Here is a 19,609-nt window from a genome sequence, read left to right as displayed (position 1 = left end):
CTGACATCACATCTGCTTGCTTCAAGTTCACTTCTGGTCCTATCAATTTGATGTTAACTGATAAACGTTGCCTAGGAAATTAATTCAAACTTCAACTGGAAATTTATAATTTATTCCTCTTTCATCAGTCCAAAATAATCATTCACCTGGAATAGTTTCATATTTTTGTGTTTTTATAAATTTTGTTATCTATCGCCGACTGGAGTATCAGTGAAAATGAAATCCGTCGCCATAACAACCTCCAAAAAATATCAATAACAAATTCTGATTAATTTTTTATTTTTTATTAATATGGAATATTTTACGACAGTTTGTGGCGATCATTAACACACACTAAGTTGCCCTTTTTTACTAGAAATTAATTTAGAGCTTTCATTTAATAGTATAGTTTTCTATAAATTTGACGTTCAACTGTTTTAAGCTACATTCAAACACAATAGAGGTATATGAATACATAAATGTCATTGCCACCGCTTTCTATTTTTTTTTCCACAAGTGATTCTGAGAAGTACGGTGGTTCTGAGAGGACAAATGAGTTGTATATAGTCCTATCGTGTAAAGTATAAGCAAGGAACAATTCCCTGGTATGAGTTACGCGATATCGCGACAATTTGATATGTAATGTCAAGATGTCATGTTAACTGTAACTTGACGAGTCATCACTTATCTTGTTTATTGACGTGTTTGTCAAGTTTTACATATCTAACGCCACAGCTCGACAATTTACGAATTGACAATTTTCTTCAAATGTCATGTTATCGTAACGTGTCAACTCGACAAATATCGAGTTGTTTTTTGTAAATGTAAACAAATATACATGCAAATCACCAACTTGATAATTTGACAATTTTCTACAACTCGGACGTCTCCTCAGGGCCACCGTTACAAGATTAAAAGAAAAACATTACTTGTTAATATGCAAAGAACTTATCAATATAAATCTTTTCTCTGCGAAATAGATGTCTCTAAATTTGAAAAGAAGAAAACCATATATCGCCATCAATAGTTTATTAGTCCTTTTGTTAAAAATGAAACACTCCCTAAAAAGCCAATTTTGGTGTTGAGTTTATATTAATTTTCGTTATTGTTCAATAACAAGAGAATATCGTAACGGTTTAGCTAGCTGACTGATAGTTAAGGTCGGTACACAATTTTGGATAACATTATCACCAGTAGACGACCAAACACGAGAATCTACATATTTAAAGACCAACAATCGTCCAACATACCAGCCAACGACCGATTAATATCTCATGAGGACTGAGCCGTTGTCCACCAGACTTCCCCTCTATCCACCCCCCCCCATCCCATCCCCTCCCCCTCGATGATATTGTTTTGGTATGGTATATTGAGCATGCCTATCGAGATATGGATTTAGTTATTTATATAATTCATAATTTTTTGAAGTTAACATGTTTAAATAATATTGGAACTAGATAATTCAATAATTGTATAAAGACCAGGGGGTAAAGACAACCCCCCTCCCCTATTTCAAGAATAAGAGAATTTAAGTTTAATTAAGGCCGCCTATGTTGATATGACACCATACAGACTGTAACCTGTGTTACGAATTGCAATTTTGAGAGGGTTGGCGGGCCCGAAAGGTGGGCCGAAGTCCGTTTTTTGGGACGAATCTAAAGAGATGGGCGACCAATAACTCCGCTTTCAGAAATGTGTTTAGTAAGGGGGATTAGATGCAAAACAATGATATTATTTCTACAATGTTAACTAACATTTGCCCGTGTACACGACTAGTTGTGCATATGTAATTATTTGATCTCTCTGTTTTTTACACTGATCTTGATGATATCTCCGTCAATGACGTTAAATTGATCATTTTCGATAATATGAATATTCAAATTGATATTGAACCAATCATATTTGTCGATTGGATCCTATTACAGTGGTTACACAATATATTGTGTACGGTCAATGTGTCTCATTGTCAGATCCGCACAGCCCTTTATTCATCTCCCCAGTTAATAATGTATAATACCATTGTGACGTAGACGTTCACAGAAGACTTTCACCTCGAACTAGCTGTCGCTCTCGTGTATATGCCCTTGAATAAGCACGGAAAAGAACTGTTCCCTTTGTAAAGGAGTTGTGCTCAGGATCTTGGAGATTATCATAACTTTTGGCTAAGATCAAGTGCCAGCACTGTTCCCGTTTTATGCCCCCTACCTAAATCAGTCGGAAGAATTCTAGAGCCCCCTCCCCTCTCCCTCTCCCTCCGGCTTCCACCTGTGCATGCGCTGCTACATATACCTGTAAGCATATTGGCTATGATCATGATCACCAGTAAACATTTAACAGTATAACGTGATCATGTGTAGTATCTATTCCCTCTGCAAGTGATTCGTGATAGTAACTTTGACCAAGATGTCTGTAGCAAGTTCCTGCTTTGACGTAAGACCGGTATGATCACAAATAGTCACAGTCACAGTAGTTTGGTTTTACCCTCGTGAACAAACATCTCTTGCTTGTCAGGGGACTGGGGCTACGAGTGTAACAAAACTACGGTGAACTCATATTGGTTTTCAATGTTCAGTATTACTGTATCTTATGTAAACTTTAACATCGTATCCCCCCCCCCCCTCCAAAGTAGGCCTACAAAACAGTTGTTGCACCCCTGCCTATTAGCTGTAGAACAATAAAGGGCTGATCTGGGTCTGATGACAACTCAAGTTCTCCTGATACACTAATATTGTTGTGATTTATAAACGGCATTACTGCCATATGGATGCTCAATGGTCACCAGAAGTCTTTCATATATAGGCTACCATGAAGGATCATCACAACATCTCTGAAACCCTTCACGAAGTACGCGGATACAAATGTTTTTTGAAAACGTCATTTACATTCTTTGTCCTCTTTTCAAGAGAAACTTGGTACCCGAGGAGTAGGAAAATTGATCAATCGGAGAATGCAGAAACCTCGAAAGGTATGGAATATGTGACTTTGCTTTGCATAGCAACAACAAATTTTTCTTAAAACGTGTCATATGAAAGAAGATAATTAACCCTTGACATCTAACGAGCTGTCACAGTCTAACTGGGTGTTGGAGGGACAAACAGCCAATTGAGAGTAAGCAACTTTCATTGAATATTCATATTGTATAGGTATCGTCTACCAATCGACCACTCAGCGGCTTCCAGAGTTACAACTTGATATTTGATATGATTTGAACACGAAATTTGTACATAACTTTCACATTGTATAATCACAATCGTTGATCTTGTATATGCATGAAACATTACATACGTCAGCCACTATAATGACCAATGAAAAGTCACTACATGTGTGTCTTTGTTGGATATCACTCTATGAAGATGGTAATAAGTACTGGAAAACTCATTAAATCTTCATTAGTATCACAGAGACGGCAAGACATACATATATGATATATACCAATTTACCACAGGAAAAGACACATTTGATAAACTTAGATTGTTTTTCCCTTTCCGCTTCTGGATTTGTTCAAAATGGAGAAAGGAGGATTAAAGCAGTGTCGATCACCTTTTCTTATTCATCTTCTGATTGCTGTCATGTTGCTTCTTGGAGGAAGGTCTCAAGGTAGGCATAATTTTACATTACATGCATAATTTTTAATAATGATATGGTCGTGAGTATCCATGAATGTACAATCAAAAAAGTGTTCTGTAATATAACAACCGTGTCGACATAAGTTTAGACCTAATTTATTGCCACAAGTATTTACCTCAGAAATGCATAATGTCAAATTTATCTTTTCTTCTTCTGGGTCCGGACCTCCAGACCCCCTACATGAGAGTTTCCTTCAACGACCCCAGGGTCATACCCGTGATCTCCTTATAAAAGCAAAGGTGAATTGTTACATGCTATACTTCCAGCCCAATTGGGCTGTACGAATATAAGCCAGCGTTGCCAGTTAGGCGCCAAAAAATGAAAAATTTCGCGTTTTTTAAATTTCATTAGCAGTAGGAAAATAAAAAGTCCGGCCAAGCAGGGTTTTTTTCTGGGGGCGGAGAAAATTTTGTAGGGGCATACCAATTTAAGAGAAATATTAGCTGAAGTTTTCAAATTCTCCCAAAGAGCATTGATATCAAACATTTCATGTTGTTCGATCAGTCCACTCAATATAGCTTTGCCTATAGGCTTTAGCAAAACCATTACAATTCTCAACCCAGGGGCGTCAATCCGATTTGAAACGTGGGGGGGGGGGGGACGGAATCGATTCGAGTATTCCGGCCGTAAGTACTATCTAAGCGGAGCGCGACCATCGGTTGGCGCGCAGCGTACAAGAAAATTTTTCTTATGGCAGACCCCTCAGATTGCAAGAAACGGCACTTCCCGTGCATTATGGCAGAAAGCAACACCCCTAAAATTGATAAAAATTTCCGGCAATTTTTTATTTTGGGAAATATTCTCGAAGGAAGTAATCGCAATTTATTCCTAAGTTTACCAATTCCTCGCCTCCCAGAAGCGCCTTAAGATATCGAAACATTTTCGTGTTGGCTGATCCATGATCACCGCCCGTGTAGGGCGGCGGAAGCACTTTTAATCTGGGGGGCACCGACATCAAAGGGCACTTTGCAGCAATTCGATTGGACTGATGCAGCCTTTTATTTAGTACCCTTTACAACTCTTATTGTATTATCTTATTTGTGTACACACATCACTCCATCAACGCACCCCCCCCCTCTCAAGGAAAATATGCATACTAGCACTGCAATGTCCAATGTGAAAATTGGGAAACAAGGAACAAGTTTTCTTTTGAGACAAAATGAGGCGAAATCATGCTAATTGCTAATGTAGGAATCTTCCGAATTAGAGTTTATTTCTTGTTAATATCTTAACAAATTTGTTTCATTCAAAATAGCTTTGAGTTTGACCCACAGAAATTCACTAAGAGTCAGAGGCGTAGCCAGGAGTTGCAAAGTTGTATGCACGACTATCTGAGCGGAGCGCCACCATCAGTTGGCGCAGAGCGTAGTAGAAAATTTTTGGTTTTACAAACCCCTCAGATGGCCGGAAAAAAAGCCCTTCCCGAGCGTTCATTCTGGTTCCCTGGCCTCTTGCTAACTTTTGAGACACCTCAATTTTTATGTAGAAAATGGGCACATTTTTAACCTGGGGAAAAGTGGGGCACGTGACCCCTGTGCCCCCCCGCCCGGTTCCGCCGCCCTTGCCGCCCATGCCCGTGAGAAGTGGTGACTGGGTGAAGAAAAAGCCATGCCGTTTGAAAACATGGGCAGAAAAAGTGAAAGTAGCGAAACCTAAGGTAAAACGCGCCATAACGAAGTGATTATTTTCCAAGTTAATTGAGACTGTATCAAACGCGAGCTTAGGACAAACATATTCAAAGGTAATGGCATTACTAATCCCGATATGTGGTCTTTGAGGTGTGTGGAAAATCCGCAACGACCATCAAAGAGCAATTGAATATTTAGTCTACTTTTCGATTTCGAAAACACCTTTTTTTTAAATTATGACAAAATGTTATGACACCTTTGATTTTTTTTTGGGGGGGGCCTGTGCCCCCCGGGCCCCAATGGGCACGACGCCACTGACCCCAGGGCCTCAGATATAGGCCCATTGCAGGGGTGGGCAACCTTTTGAATGAATGGGCCAGATTTTAGGAGTGAAAGATTGACAGGGCCGCACCTAACCAACGGCCTGCTGCGGATTTCAAACCTTTGATTCCGAGGACGTTCAAGCAATAGGTGTGTGTACTTTATCTGTATTCACAAAACCATAATGTCAATACAGTCCTGTTGATAATTAATGGTGATAATAGACCAACCTGACAGCATCATAAGTGCAGATATATTCTAAGCAGCTAGCTCGCTTTTGGTGATGATGTAAAATAGATTGATTTTTTCTTTTTCTTGAGACATCTCACGGGCCGCAAAAAAATCACTGGCGGGCCGCATGTGGCCCGCGGGTTGCCCACCCCTGGTCTATAGGAACGATGTCCCAAAATTTCCCCGGACATATAGGCGAAGGAAGCTATCCGCCGCGACTGCATGTGAGATTCTCGACTTTCTGTCCTGGGAGTCATACCACAAAATGGTGCATTTCCCCATACGCCATTATTAATAATTTAAGTAACTAACTAGTAAGGCACAGCCCATATCCGAGTTCGTATAGCGAGCTTAGCGCAAATTTGGCGCCAGCATGTTAAACCAGGTTGCTAGGTCTACGAGAATACATTTACATGAAATTTGAAAACAAGGATAGCAAGACAAACAACTTTTATTATGTTTTCAGGACCTCACACATGCGCATGTATCGTCAGACTTAGAATAGGTCCCATGTGAGTGGTGGCTAAAGTGATGAAGGCATGAAAATAAATCAGTGGTTGTTCGTTAGAGTCCTCAAGCAAGTTACCTCGGTTGCTAGGTGGATTTGCATCTGGTTATCGGGTGAATTCTGGTCGGAGCGTACTATGTAACCACCATGTACCCAGGGACGTCGCTAAGGCCTGATGATTGGGGGGGGGGGGTGTAGTGGCTGAAAATCGGTTTTGAAGCCAGAAAATTCCATCTGCTGCTTTGTACCCCCCACCCTCCCGCTACTCGTCAACGATACGGTCAGTGTCAGTCAGAAAACCCAATCTTTCGCGACTGCACTTCTGTTACGAACTTGTTGAGATACATTTGTACCCACTGGCACTCATTTAAAAAACTTATTGCCCCCCCCCCCCCACCCCAACCAAATATTTTTGTGAAATTTGGGCAATATGCTGATAGCTTTTTGGATAATTTACAATGTGTTTTTCAGTTGTTATACTGATATTATTATTACCCAACAATTATCACCAATACGGAAGGGTAATAAGACGGAAAACGATTGTATGCTATTTGCATGCGGTGTAAAAACCGATGCATGCCTGTATGATATGCACATGATCATGCGTGATGCGCGCGTAGCGGGCGAAAAATTTTGGTTATATTTTCCGGGCAAGTCGTTACAACCCACCCCCCCCCCCGCCCCAACAAAACAAATTGGGCTCCTACGCCTATGACGGTAGTTCTATTGGGCATTTTCTTGAAGTATACAAAATCATAAGAAGTTTTGTACGGTGGAGTATAAGAATCGCGAGAAACAATTTCCCAAAGTGGCAAGGAAAACGTGGTAAATATGACAGGTTAAAGGTCAATTTTGACCGAAATTTAAAAAAAATTATATGAAAAGGCCTAGATAAACTAGAGTGCGACAGCCGGAAATTCCGACTGTTGCACTCCAATTTTCCAACTAGCGTCAGTTTTACCATGGCTTGGGGGTGAGACACACCCACACGCCCTCTAACGACGTCCCTGCGCGGTGAATATGGAACACGATCACATGGTTCAGCCTCTGTTGAGTCATGGTGCTCCGTAGCCTTGTCTTCAAACGCCTCAAAGCACTAAAAAATCTCTCGGCTTCCGTCGAACTGGCGGAGGAGACGAGGAGCAACCGCAAGAGAGCTTCGACTTCATCAAACATAGCCCGTACCACTGGATTCATCAACTTGAATATTTGTCTATATCCTTCAACCGACGACGAATGGAACTGGCCTCGAAATAAAGGCAGACTAAGCTAAAGATTGTTGGAGAGCTCAGGGTACCAACTCACGAGATCTGGGTGGAATTCTCGATTCAGCAACATTGAGTGATATTCGAGGATATGAATCCTAAGATGTGTAAGACGTAACCAAATAGAGCCACGACACTACTCTTTTTCCAAATGTGTGGGGGGACATTTGATATTGTTTCCCCCATCCATCGAAATGTGGGGGGGACGTGTCCCCCCGTCCCCCCCCCTGGATTGACGCCCATGTCTCAACCATACGTTCCACTCCATAGATTCATCCAAGAGGTCCCCAAATCGGCATCAAATTGCAAACAGATCTGATTTTACCATCTGATAAACTGTCATTCTTGGTATAAACAATATTCTTTTCGTTACACATAATATTAGGCTAGACTTATATTCAAAGCAAAGATTCTGGAAAAACAGTTCCTGTTTACTTCATGGCTCTTCATCCTCCTCCGAAGCATAAGAGCCAAAATACAATTAACGGGGGGGGGGGGGTAGCACAGATGTCTTTGACATCGACTCGATTGAAGGAGTCTGGGGTTATCCCCCCCCCCACCTCCTCGTCCTAAAAAAATCCTTAAAAGCGTCAAATGCTGCATTCGGTGGCATATTGAGATTAGGATTTAGGTCCTGTGCCCGCCACTGTGTATGAACATATAAGTTAGGCTAAATGCTTCCTTTGTAAAGATTGTTTTGTAATGTGGCTCTTACACCTCCTTGGTAGTTTTGTTGTCTGAGATCCATAAGACACTGTAACATCTATAAAAGTCTTCAACTTGCACTGGTTTGGTACTACATCACCTTACCTTCGAGTCCACAACGCGGGTAACAGTTTGCCCTATTTTGTGGTCGCTGCATGCAGTGCTTGTTTTCATTTTGCGCCACTTTTAACCCTGTCCAGGGAATCCTCAAACTTCATCTTCGAATGTAGATACAATATCAGTTGTTTACAGTTACTTTGGTTTGAAGCCACTCTGGCCCTTGAGCATATTTTTTAATTTGTTTTAATGTTTTTATGATATCGCTAGTATTTTCAAAAGAGAAAATGCTAAGATGCAACTTACAAGGCCTGGGAAGTGCCATTTCCAGCGATCTGGGAGGCATTTACAGCCAAAATTTTCTTGTAAGCTTCGCGCCAACCATGGTGGCGCTACGCTTAGATAGTTTGCATTGTCAAATCTCAGTTTCGCCCCTCCCTTGGCAAATTCCTGGCTACGCGCCTGCCCCCCCCCCCCAAAAGGCTAATCTCCCTTCTCTCATGGATTATGAAGACAGGCAATTACAATATATTACATTTTTAAGGAAGACAATGCTATACCCTTCATCACAACCTTCAATTGGAAGACCATGTTATACCTTCATTGTAAACTGACACACTGGACTAGGCTTGTTAGGTAAAAAAGGGGTCGTGTCATGCACGGCTGAACACAACCAGATTTAATATCCGCAGGCTGAAGGATAATCTTGCCATCTTAAACTCCACCATGGTCACACGTACACTGGGTCCAGACTACGCCAGGAGCCCGCAGGCACCATGCATTTATCCAGAAGTGTCTATACAAAACAAAATAAATGCAATGACTATCACTCATCATGTATATGCACTTATCAGTGGAATAATTCTTTGGTTATGTCTGTTCTACAGTAGGCCAACATTGCTCTCTGTTTTATCCAAGCATTATCCATTCATATTTGCATTACTGTCTTTACATGTATGCCAACATCATTCTTAAATAGTAACAAAAATCTGGAGCTTGAGACCCATGCAGATTGGACTTTTTTCTCATTGCTTCAAATTAGTTAATATGGGGTCTTTTTATCTAGCTTATAATTCAATCTGAGTGGAAAGGTGGGTGGAGGCAAGGTTACCCTGTTTGGCTTAAACCCTCGATCCACAATGATTCTGTAATATCCACCATGTTTAATTATACTACCATATATATGTCACTACACTGCTTTAATGCTGTCAAACACGTCTCGAAATATATCTAATGATTTTTACTTGATTAAATTTGCATTTCGTCTCACTTGCCTATTTCAGGTCTACTAAATCTGGTTTTCAAATATACGTTTAGCTAAGAGCCGCTCAGATCCGTTATAGGCGTATGCATAAAACTAACTGATGAAAGCTAAAAATTGTGTCATTACTTCTCCTTGGCTTTTCATCTTTCGTTGGATTCTACTGCAATAAATGGTCATTCGAAACCATATTCATGAATTATTTTTTTTCTTCATCAATGGCAATCGAGCAACTGAAAATCGTATATCTCATATTCATGATGAAAATAACCGTCATCTCTTAGTTATACGTACATAATAGGTTTAGTTAGATTTTATTTTCGCGATGAAAGTGCCTGAGGAGAAAGTATCACAAAAATAAGCAAAAGTGGATGCCTTTTTACAAATCGATTTATATTTCCACCGTTTTCAAAATGAAGCATTTATAGTTTCTTCGATTAAGCTGCATTTAAGACCGGCGTCTATGGGTATATGTGTATACAATAATGCAATTTTACACACAACTTGAACGTTTCAAACGCATTCAATTTAAAAACAAATAAACATAAAATACAAACAGGACAGAGAAGACCGAAAAAAATAATTCAATATTAAGTTTCGAGTTTAGATTTGAAGTTATATCATTGCCATCTAGTGAAATTCACTACTCAAAAGAGCGATCTTCCTGGACACTCTGGAAGAATGATTTCTCATTCATGAAACTTGGGAGCGAAAAGTCATGTTTATCCTATATATAAGGTCATAGTCTATGCTTTTGATGTGTTGGTTTATAAAGTCTGAGTACTATGTTGTGTAGTGGAACACTGATCAGGTTCGATCGTTTTTAAACTGGAAGTGTTGATGTCATCCATAATACATTTGAATGTCAGCTTGTTCACCTGGTTTTTGAGCGAAGTTTTCTTTGTATTCTGATGAAGTTTGCCAAATTAAAATCTCCCTCACATTATCAATTTCAGTTTTGGTTTCGTTTCATCTAAACAGCTGACGATTCTCGAGTTCGGGGGCACTTTAAATGCACAAACCGTCAAGACAAGATTTCCGAATCAAACGAAGAGCAAGGTAATATCGGTGATTATAAACGTTTATGTTGAGGTCAAAGTGAAATTTTGAAGTTGTATGTAACAGACTATTGGAGGCTTTTACAAGCTCACATTGAGCTTCTTTTGAGACAAGTTTCCCTCAAATCAACTGCCTAGTTGCCTTTATCGAAATGTTGTTTACACCTTTGGAGGTTGATCTGATAAGGTTAGTTCAGGATGAAAAGTATATTTTGTGTTTTTTGTGACGACGTTAAATCATAATGATGTAAGGAAAATATCAAAAACTACGAAAGACTGTTGGGTCAGTGGAAAGATGACTTCGAACAGACCTTTAATCTTGAAAAAGTTATAGAAAAAGGAAACAGTTTTAGGCTAGTACTGTGATGTTTCTTTGGCTATTCCGATTTCCAAGGTGGTTGGCTATATAAGATAAAGGTACGCTTTAAAAGCTATGGAAAACGCAGTTAAAGCTAAATTGATGATGACATTGCTTCCTCAGTGCTGGCTTAAATGTTAATATTTTGGACCAAAACATGTTCTTTGACTTCATATAAACAACATTGTATCCTTGGTTGATATTATTAGATCACATTTTTGCCTTGACAAACATCTATACACCTTGTAAGTCATTCTTCATATCATTTGAGGCCACAACATTGCTTCTCTTTTGCATCACTTTGAGCACATATATATGACTCGTTTGTGATCATATTATGATGTACCTTTCATACGTACATACTGAACACCTAGGCCTAATTTGTATTGTCTTTGCTAATTCATGGCAACAATTATCTCTTTTGAGACAAATTATTGTATGTGTTTATAAAAACAGCATGGCATCCTTTGTAGTTTTTATTAAACACCGTTTTTGCCATGACAAACTCTAACTCCTTGTAAGTTACACTAAGTATTATTAGAGGCCACAATTCATGTGGTTTATCACGTTTTTGTATTGAATCGCAACATGAGCTGACTTAACAATGGTCTCTGCATGTTAGACTACATAGTCCAGCCACTTAAATTAATGAGACTCAGATGATTACCACTATGCAATGGAATTACAACCTTGACTGATAGAAATATATACATGTTTAAATAGTCTACAACATATCAACATTAATTCTGTACCTAAAGCCATCCTTTAAGCTAGCTGCTCACTGCCCCGACTGACCGACGTGACCCGACTGACCGGCAATGACCCCACTGACCGACGTGACCCGACTGACGACGTGACCCGACTGACCGACATGACCTAACACTACTGTACTGTTATGACCCAATTTTCAATAGTGGTAAAGACCCATATAGTCTTTCAACTGACCCCTGCACATTTGAACTACATATATTAACGATGCGTGAAGACGTCCTCGTTAAGCTAGGTTACATGTGTCATGCAAAATTATTTCTTCATTTATAACTTTGCATAATTGGTTAAAACTGTTCAATGTCTGTACTGGTATATATACATATATACCTGCTCTTTCAAACCTTTCCAATAATAACTTTTAAAGCTCTTAATCAGTATTTTATTTTCTTTCACATTTATTTTGACCTACTGATAGCTACCAATCTGTACTCAAGCACACCTGTGGAGACCACCCCAAAGCAAACTACTAGCAGTGAAACAACTGGCTCGACTTCCAGGGAAGGTACAGTAAATGTAGATGTTAGGTATGCAAGGGAAGAAGGAAGGATTCATGCTAATAAGTACACCTGAGCCTCTTTCTTAGAAACCATTGCCACATTGTCTTTTATTGATTTGTGTTACACTTTTTGGATCTGAAATGTGTTTATAAAAACAGCATGGCATCCTTGGTTGTCTTTATTAAACACCATTTTTGCCATGACAAACTCTAACTCCTTGTAAGTTACTATTAGAGGCCACAACATTGTACATATGTTTAATCACGTGTTTGTATTGCATCACAACATGAGCTGACTTAACAATGGTCTCTGCATGTTAGACTACATAGTCCAGCCACTTAAATTAATGAGACTCAGATGATTACCACTGTGCAATTGAATTACAACGTTGACTGATAGAAATATATACATGTTTAAATAGTCTACAACATATCAACATTAATTCTGTACCTAAAGCCATCCTTTAAGTAAGCTAGCCACTGACCCGACTGACCGAAGTGACCCCACTGACAGACAATGACCCTACTGACCGACGTGACCCGACTGACTGACGTGACCTGACCCAACTCTACTGTTATGACCTAATTTTCAATAGTGGTTAAGAACCATATTGTCTTTCAACTGACCCCTGTATGTTTAGGTCTAAACTACATGTAATGATGAGTGAAGACGTCCTCGTTAAGTTAGATCACTTGTGTCATTAAAACTAATTTCTCCTTTTATACCTTTGCATTGGTTAAAACATATTTTGCAAACACCGTGGCGAAAAATGTTGGTATCATTTCTAAGTTGAAACACTATTTTCCTCAGAAGATTCTTAGAATGTTTTACCAAACATTAGTTTTCCCCCATTTTTCATACTGCTCTATAATTTGGTCTGTCACCCATAATGTTTATCTTCACCCTCTTGAAATCCTAAAGAAGAAACTCATTCGTCATATAACTCATTCTGAATATCGTGAACACACCAGCTCACTTTTCAAATTGTTCAACTTATTAAAATTTAGCGATATTGTTGTAGCCACATTCTTTTACAGTGCTTGGAATGGCTTACTTCCTGCAGCCTTCCATGGCTTCTTTTCTATTAACAGCGCCATACATAGTCACCGCACTAGAAGTGCCGGTCAAGCACACCACAACTTATGTAATACAACATTCCATACGAATCGTGCTATGAGGACATGGAATGATCGAACTGCTACTATAAAATCTAAACCATCTAAAGAAACATTTAGAAAAACGCTAAAAAAAGAAGTAATTTCTCAGTATTGATACATCGTTTATATTGTATGTTATTAATTATTCGTTATTAAGACATTAATTATATTTTCATTTATGTTTATATGTATTTTTCTTTCTTTCTTTCGAGTCCTTTACCTTGTTAAGCCTGAATTGGCTTTTTAGAGGACTTCCATCCACATGTATATATTTATTATCTGTGGAAAATCAAATCAAATCAAATCAAAAGTGTTCAATGTCTGTACTGGTATATATATATATATACTTTCATGTCAATATCCAACAGGCCACAAACCTGCTCTTTCAAACCTTTCCAATAACAGTTTTTAAAGCTCTTAATCAGTATTTTATTTCCTGTCACATTTATTTCGACCTACTGATAGCTACCAATCTGTACTCAAGCAAACCTGTGGAAACCACCCAAAAGCAAACTACTACACTGAAAAAATAAACTAGTCAATATTGCCACGGACTAACGTTAAATTAGTCTGTAACGTTAGTCAATGCACACGTACTAGCAAAAATCTTCGTTTCATCGCTGCTTCTTAGTCAGTTTACACTGACTAAGGAAAATATAATCGCAGCTTAGTCGGTGGCGACGGACTAAGGTATTTTAACCCATGGACTAAGAACGATACGGACACCCGATTTACGCCATAATCGTAGCTTAGTCGGTGTCGACGGACTAATGTATTTTAACCCACTTCGATTCACTTCAATTTGGAAACCGAGAGGCAACGGCAGCTTGCTGGACTTGGCATAGTTTCATACGATCACTCTAAGCAACTTTCAACCGTAAATCACCCAAGAAGGTCTTTAGAAGAATGGAGGTATTAACTGCCATCATCGGCCCACCTGTTATTCCTTTAACTTGAAGGTAAAATTAAAGTAAATTGTTAGGCCACTGGCACTAGTACTGTAGTGTAACGCTACCGTTGTCACGCTGGCGTTTCGCAATACACAAGTGCAATGACAGTGAGTAGCCTATAGGCTTCTACTGGGTACTGCAGTGCATTCTCAACACTAAAGTGTGCATTCTAAACACCAATTAACAATGTGTTATGTGTGTATTGGGCTAGATTGAACAGTGGCACATAATCTTCTAATTTATTCCCAAACAAATGCTGGAACTATAAGTCTCAATAGTTTATTTGAAGTCTACACTCATTTGGTAAAGATTTCCTGTAATTTTCCCATGTGAATCTAAATGGGTAGGCTTTGTGGTATTGAATAAGCAAGGCTAGACCTTCAAACGTACAGTCACAGTAGGCTGAACAAATTATGTTGGCTAGTCAACGGTATTATATGTTGCGAGCAGTCAGGATGCACGCTTCAGTTCTATTTAACCTTTTCATTTATCATTTTTTAGTATTTATTTTCCGGTCACGCTAGGAAACAATTGCGACATTCCTTCACGGTCGACTTGTTAACTGTAAGAAGTATTAACCGTTTTTTCTCAGGAAAGCTTGATAGTCTGAAGTTATTATAACATGTGCTTTTAGTATACTGCCAAAAGAGTAAGTTGCTGTATTTGTATTGATATTTTATGTAGAAGTAACGGAAAATTTAGTATGTTTAGTTTGGTCTAATTGCACGTTTTTTTTCTGTCCAATGTAGTGCAGGGTTCACTTGCGCGAATTCAAATTATTCTGTTTATGTATATGTATATGCATCGATTGGTAGATTATGATGTTTTTTTTTGACATTTATTTGTAATTCAAGCATATCTGTTTAGTAGCAAAGTTTAAAGGTTAAGATTAATTAGTTTTCTCTTTTTGATCCTAGATTAAATGAAACTCATTGACGTAAAATAATAGATCAGATGATACAGTTTAACGCAGTTGCTAAAACTCTGGGTATTCTCTAGTCTTCGCCGGTCCATTATGTACTTTAGTACTACTAGTAAGACTAAATCAAAACGACCGAAAGACAAACTTAGTGTAACAAAGTACTGATTCTCCTCTAGCCTAGGTCTAAACAGACTTGTTATGTGAGCAAGCAAAATAACAACTAAAAACGATTAGGCCTATAAATAAGTTGGCTCAGTGCATTTCTGTTTCTAAAATTTTATATTTTAAAGATCATAAAAACAAACAAAGATTTAGCCCATGTTTTATTATCTCTGTATTCTGGGTATTTGATTCTGGTTGCAATGGTGATGACACTCTCGTTCAAATTTTCAGCTTTATACAGTCTGCTTCAAACTTTGGGATTGTTTTTTGAGACTATAGTGGAAGCAAATCTCACATAACTTTGTGGTGACAACTTTATTTAATTTTTTTTTTTCAAATGATGAATACTTTGCTGTTTCTTTTTTCCAGCAGGAATTGAAAAGCCAAATATCTAAGTCAAGGGTGAGGTTTCCTGTGATGTACGACACCAGTGTGGAGGCAACAACAGAAGAGGAGAACTGTGTTATATATGGCTTAAAGACATGTTTTAAGATGATATATTGGTACCCTTCGCAGAACAAAAGAGTTTATCCAAGAGTCCAAAAAGCAAAGGAACAAGTACCATAGAGAAAAAAAGATGGAAGAGTGAGTTTAACTATTGTACCCAACTGTTTAATGATATTAAAGATACTTTTCATAACCTGTTTAAAAAAAAAACAGTCTAGTATATCATTTACGTGCAAGCTTCATAAGTTTGGTCAAATTTTCATTGATCTGTAGAGCGGGAGTCCAGAGGGTTTGGTTAGCTGGGAAGGTAACCAATTACCTGGTACATCACAATGTTCACAATGCATTCCTGTATATGAAACCTGACGACTGGCAAACCGACTGTGGTGGATGTGGCTGGGAGAGCAATTTTAAAGTCACCTAATAGCTAACCTAGATCAGCTTTCATGGTAACCACGTCAAAGTAAGAACAATGTGTCAGGTATGGCCCCAAGAGCAACAAATGGCCATCGCCAGTAATTATTGGTGGTGGGGTACCCCTGCCAGTGATCAACAATTGACCCCTCACGGCTGACCTAGGTCAGCTCATGAGGTAACCACTTGAAACCTACTGGAAAATGTTGGTTAGGACTTCAGATACAAGGGATGGGCATTGCCAGTACTTTTTATTGGTGGGGTACCCCTGCCAGTAGACCCCCAATATGCCCATCCCCTCATTGACCTAGGTGAGCTCATGATTTGACCAGTTGAAACCTACAGGAAAATGATAGGTATCACTTCATTTGTAAGGATGGGCATTTCCAGTATTTTATATTGGTGGGCCACCACTGCCAGAGTCCGCCCATCCCTTACATATAGAATCCTGTCAATCATTTTCCAGTAGTTTTCAACTGGTTAAATCATGAGCTGACCTAGATCAATGAGGGGGGGGGGGGGGCATTTCGGGGGTCTACTGGCAGGGGTACCCCACTAATATAAATTACTGGAAATGCCCATCCCTTACATATAGAGTCCTGCCAATCATTTTACAGTAGTTTTCAACTAGTTACCTCATGAGCTAATCTAGGTCAATGGGGGATGGGCATTTTGGGGGTCTACTGGCAGGGTTACCCCACCAATGTAAATGACTGGAAATGCCCATCCCTTACATATGAAGTGATACCTATCATTTTACAGTAATTTTTCAACTGGTTATCTCATGAGCTGACCTAGGTTAATGAGGGAATGGGCATTTTGGGGGTCTACTGGCAGGGGTACACCCCACCCCCCAATATAAATTACTGGAAATGCCCATCCCTTACATATGAAGTGATACCATTTTCCAGTAGTTTTCAACTGGTTACATCATGAGCTCATCTATAGGTCAATTGGGGATGGGCATATTGGGGGTCTACTGGCAGGGGTACCTCACCAATAAAAAGTACTGGCAATGCCCATCCCTTGTATCTGAAGTCCTAACCAACATTTTCCAGTAGGTTTTAAGTGGTTACCTCATGAGCTGACCTAGGTCAGCCTTGAGGGGTCAATTGTAGATCACTGGCAGGGGTACCCCACCACCTATAATTACTGGCAATGGCCATTTGTTGCTCTTGGGGCCATACCTGACACATTGTACTTACTTTGATGTGTTACCATGAAAACTGATCTAGGTTAGCTATCAGGTGACTTTAAAATTGTTCTCCCAGCCACACCCACCACAGTCGGTTTGCCAGTCGTCTGGTTTCATATACAGGAATGCACTGTGAACATTGTGATGTACAAGGCAATTGGTTACCTTCCCAGCTAACCAAACCCTCTGGGCTCCCGGTCTATTAGGATCATTGTTAACATGATTAACATAATTATTAAGCTTTGAAAAATAACTTGGTGTTATGCTGTGCAAAGCTTATAATTATTTGGTAAAGCTGCTATTCCTGGCTTATAATTTGAGGGACCTAGATTTAAATGTATACCTCCCAATATGTTATAAAATTTTAATGTAAATGTATGTTTATGATAATGTGAGTTATCATGTGCTATATCTGTATCTGTGCTTACACGTATATCATATTTTCTGTTCACAGGTCAATAATGGCGCAGATTTTGGCTTCCTGAAGACAAGTGGGAGGTCATTTGTAGTTAAGAGAAACACTCTTCGTTCGTGAAGACTTAACTGGTGTCGATTTGGGGTACCACTTTAAAACGAAAGTCATGAGGAACCCTTGCCCAAGATTCAACTTTGCATTATTGTGCAGTGCTATACTTTTGCGATTCATGTTTGATCCATTAACTTGTCTTAACTTTGTTGGAATAAAATCATATTTTCAGATTTTTGTTTACAGTGATTTCTTCTCTATCTGTCGAAAGTCAGCCTTTGTAGACATCAGAAGTTTTATCAGAAATAAATACTGCCAACGTACACATTATTTGTGTTTCTTCTGCTCTCTTTTCTTTCAGTGATGCTAGTCAGTGAAACTAGTCGGGTTTAATTCTTTCAGTGATTCTAGTCAGTGCAACTAGTCAGTCGATACAGACTAAGAAAGGTTAGTCGGGAGAGGCACCATCCTGACTAATGTAAAACCTGCTATAAACTAGTCGGTGGCCCATATAAATTAGTCGGTAAAGACCGACTAATGTCACGAACTAATGTAACTGACTAATATACATTTATCGACTAAGAAATTGTTGATCGACTAAGCTGACGGACAAAGATGACCGACTAAGAAATCCAACTGACTAAGGAATAAATTAGTCGGTATAGCAACTGACTAAGGCTATGTTAGTCTGGAGAGGCACCAGATGGACTAACGTTATGTTAGTCGGTGAACCAATTTAAGTTTTCAGTGTAACAGTGAAACAACTGGCTCGACTGTCAGGGAAGGTACAGTAAATGTAGATGTTAGGTATGCAAGGGAAGAAGGAAGGATTCATGCTTACTAGTTCACTTGAGCTTCTTTCTTTGCGACCATTGCCACATTGTCTTTTATTGATTTTTGTTACACTGTTTGGATCTGAAATGTGTTTATAAAAACAGCATGGCATCCTTTGTTGTTTTTATTAAACACCATTTTTGCCATGACAAACTCTAACTCCTTGTTAGTTACACTACGTATTATTAGAGGCCACAACATTGTACATGTGTTTTATCACGTTTTTGTATTGCATCGCAACATGAGCTGACTTAACAATGGTCTCTGCATGTTAGACTACATAGTCCAGCTACTTAAATTAATGAGACTCAGATGATTACCACTGTGCAATTGAATTACAACCTTGATTGATAGAGATATATACATTTTTAAATAGTGTACAACATATCAACATTAATTCTGTACCTAAAGCCATCCTTTAAGCTAGCTGCTCACTGCCCCGACTGACCGACGTGACCCGACTGACCGACAATGACCACACTGACCGACGTGACCCGACTGACAACGTGACCCGACTGACCGACATGACCTAACACTACTGCACTGTTATGACCTAATTTTCAATAGTGGTAAAGACCCATATAGTCTTTCAACTGACCCCTGCGCATTTGAACTACATATATTAACGATGCGTGAAGACGTCCTCGTTAAGCTAGGTCACATGTGTCATGCAAAATTATTTCTCCATTTATAACTTTGCATAATTGGTTAAAACTGTTCATTGTCTGTACTGGTATATATACATATATACCTGCTCTTTCAAACCTTTCCAATAACAACTTTTAAAGCTCTTAAT

General features: G+C 39.0%; 1 protein-coding gene and 1 long non-coding RNA gene across 6 annotated transcripts in view; both read left to right on the top strand.

Moving 5' to 3' along the window:
- The first annotated feature begins 3,356 nt into the window (after positions 1-3,356).
- LOC139971842 (uncharacterized) overlaps positions 3,357-19,609 on the top strand; it is a 47,196-nt gene continuing 30,943 nt past the window's right edge. For all 5 annotated transcript variants that reach the window (XR_011794511.1, XR_011794510.1, XR_011794509.1 and 2 more), the window contains exons 1-3: positions 3,357-3,576; positions 10,564-10,641; positions 12,185-12,271. Coding sequence is in view for 2 of the 5 variants with exons in the window: in XM_071978612.1 (XP_071834713.1) it covers positions 3,486-3,576; positions 10,564-10,641; positions 12,185-12,271 (256 nt within the window). In the remaining 3 variants the exon portion in view is untranslated. The remainder of the gene's footprint in view (positions 3,577-10,563; positions 10,642-12,184; positions 12,272-19,609) is intronic.
- Positions 14,702-18,594, top strand: LOC139971843 (uncharacterized). Its single transcript, XR_011794512.1, has 3 exons — positions 14,702-15,022; positions 15,827-16,042; positions 17,968-18,594. It is a non-coding gene; the product is annotated as an uncharacterized lncRNA (long non-coding RNA).

This window comes from Apostichopus japonicus, chromosome 8, assembly GCF_037975245.1.
Source record: "Apostichopus japonicus isolate 1M-3 chromosome 8, ASM3797524v1, whole genome shotgun sequence".
NCBI classification, from domain to species: domain Eukaryota; kingdom Metazoa; phylum Echinodermata; class Holothuroidea; order Aspidochirotida; family Stichopodidae; genus Apostichopus; species Apostichopus japonicus.
The sequence above is the reverse complement of the archived record's forward strand: the minus strand, read 5'-3'. Positions and strand labels throughout refer to the sequence as shown.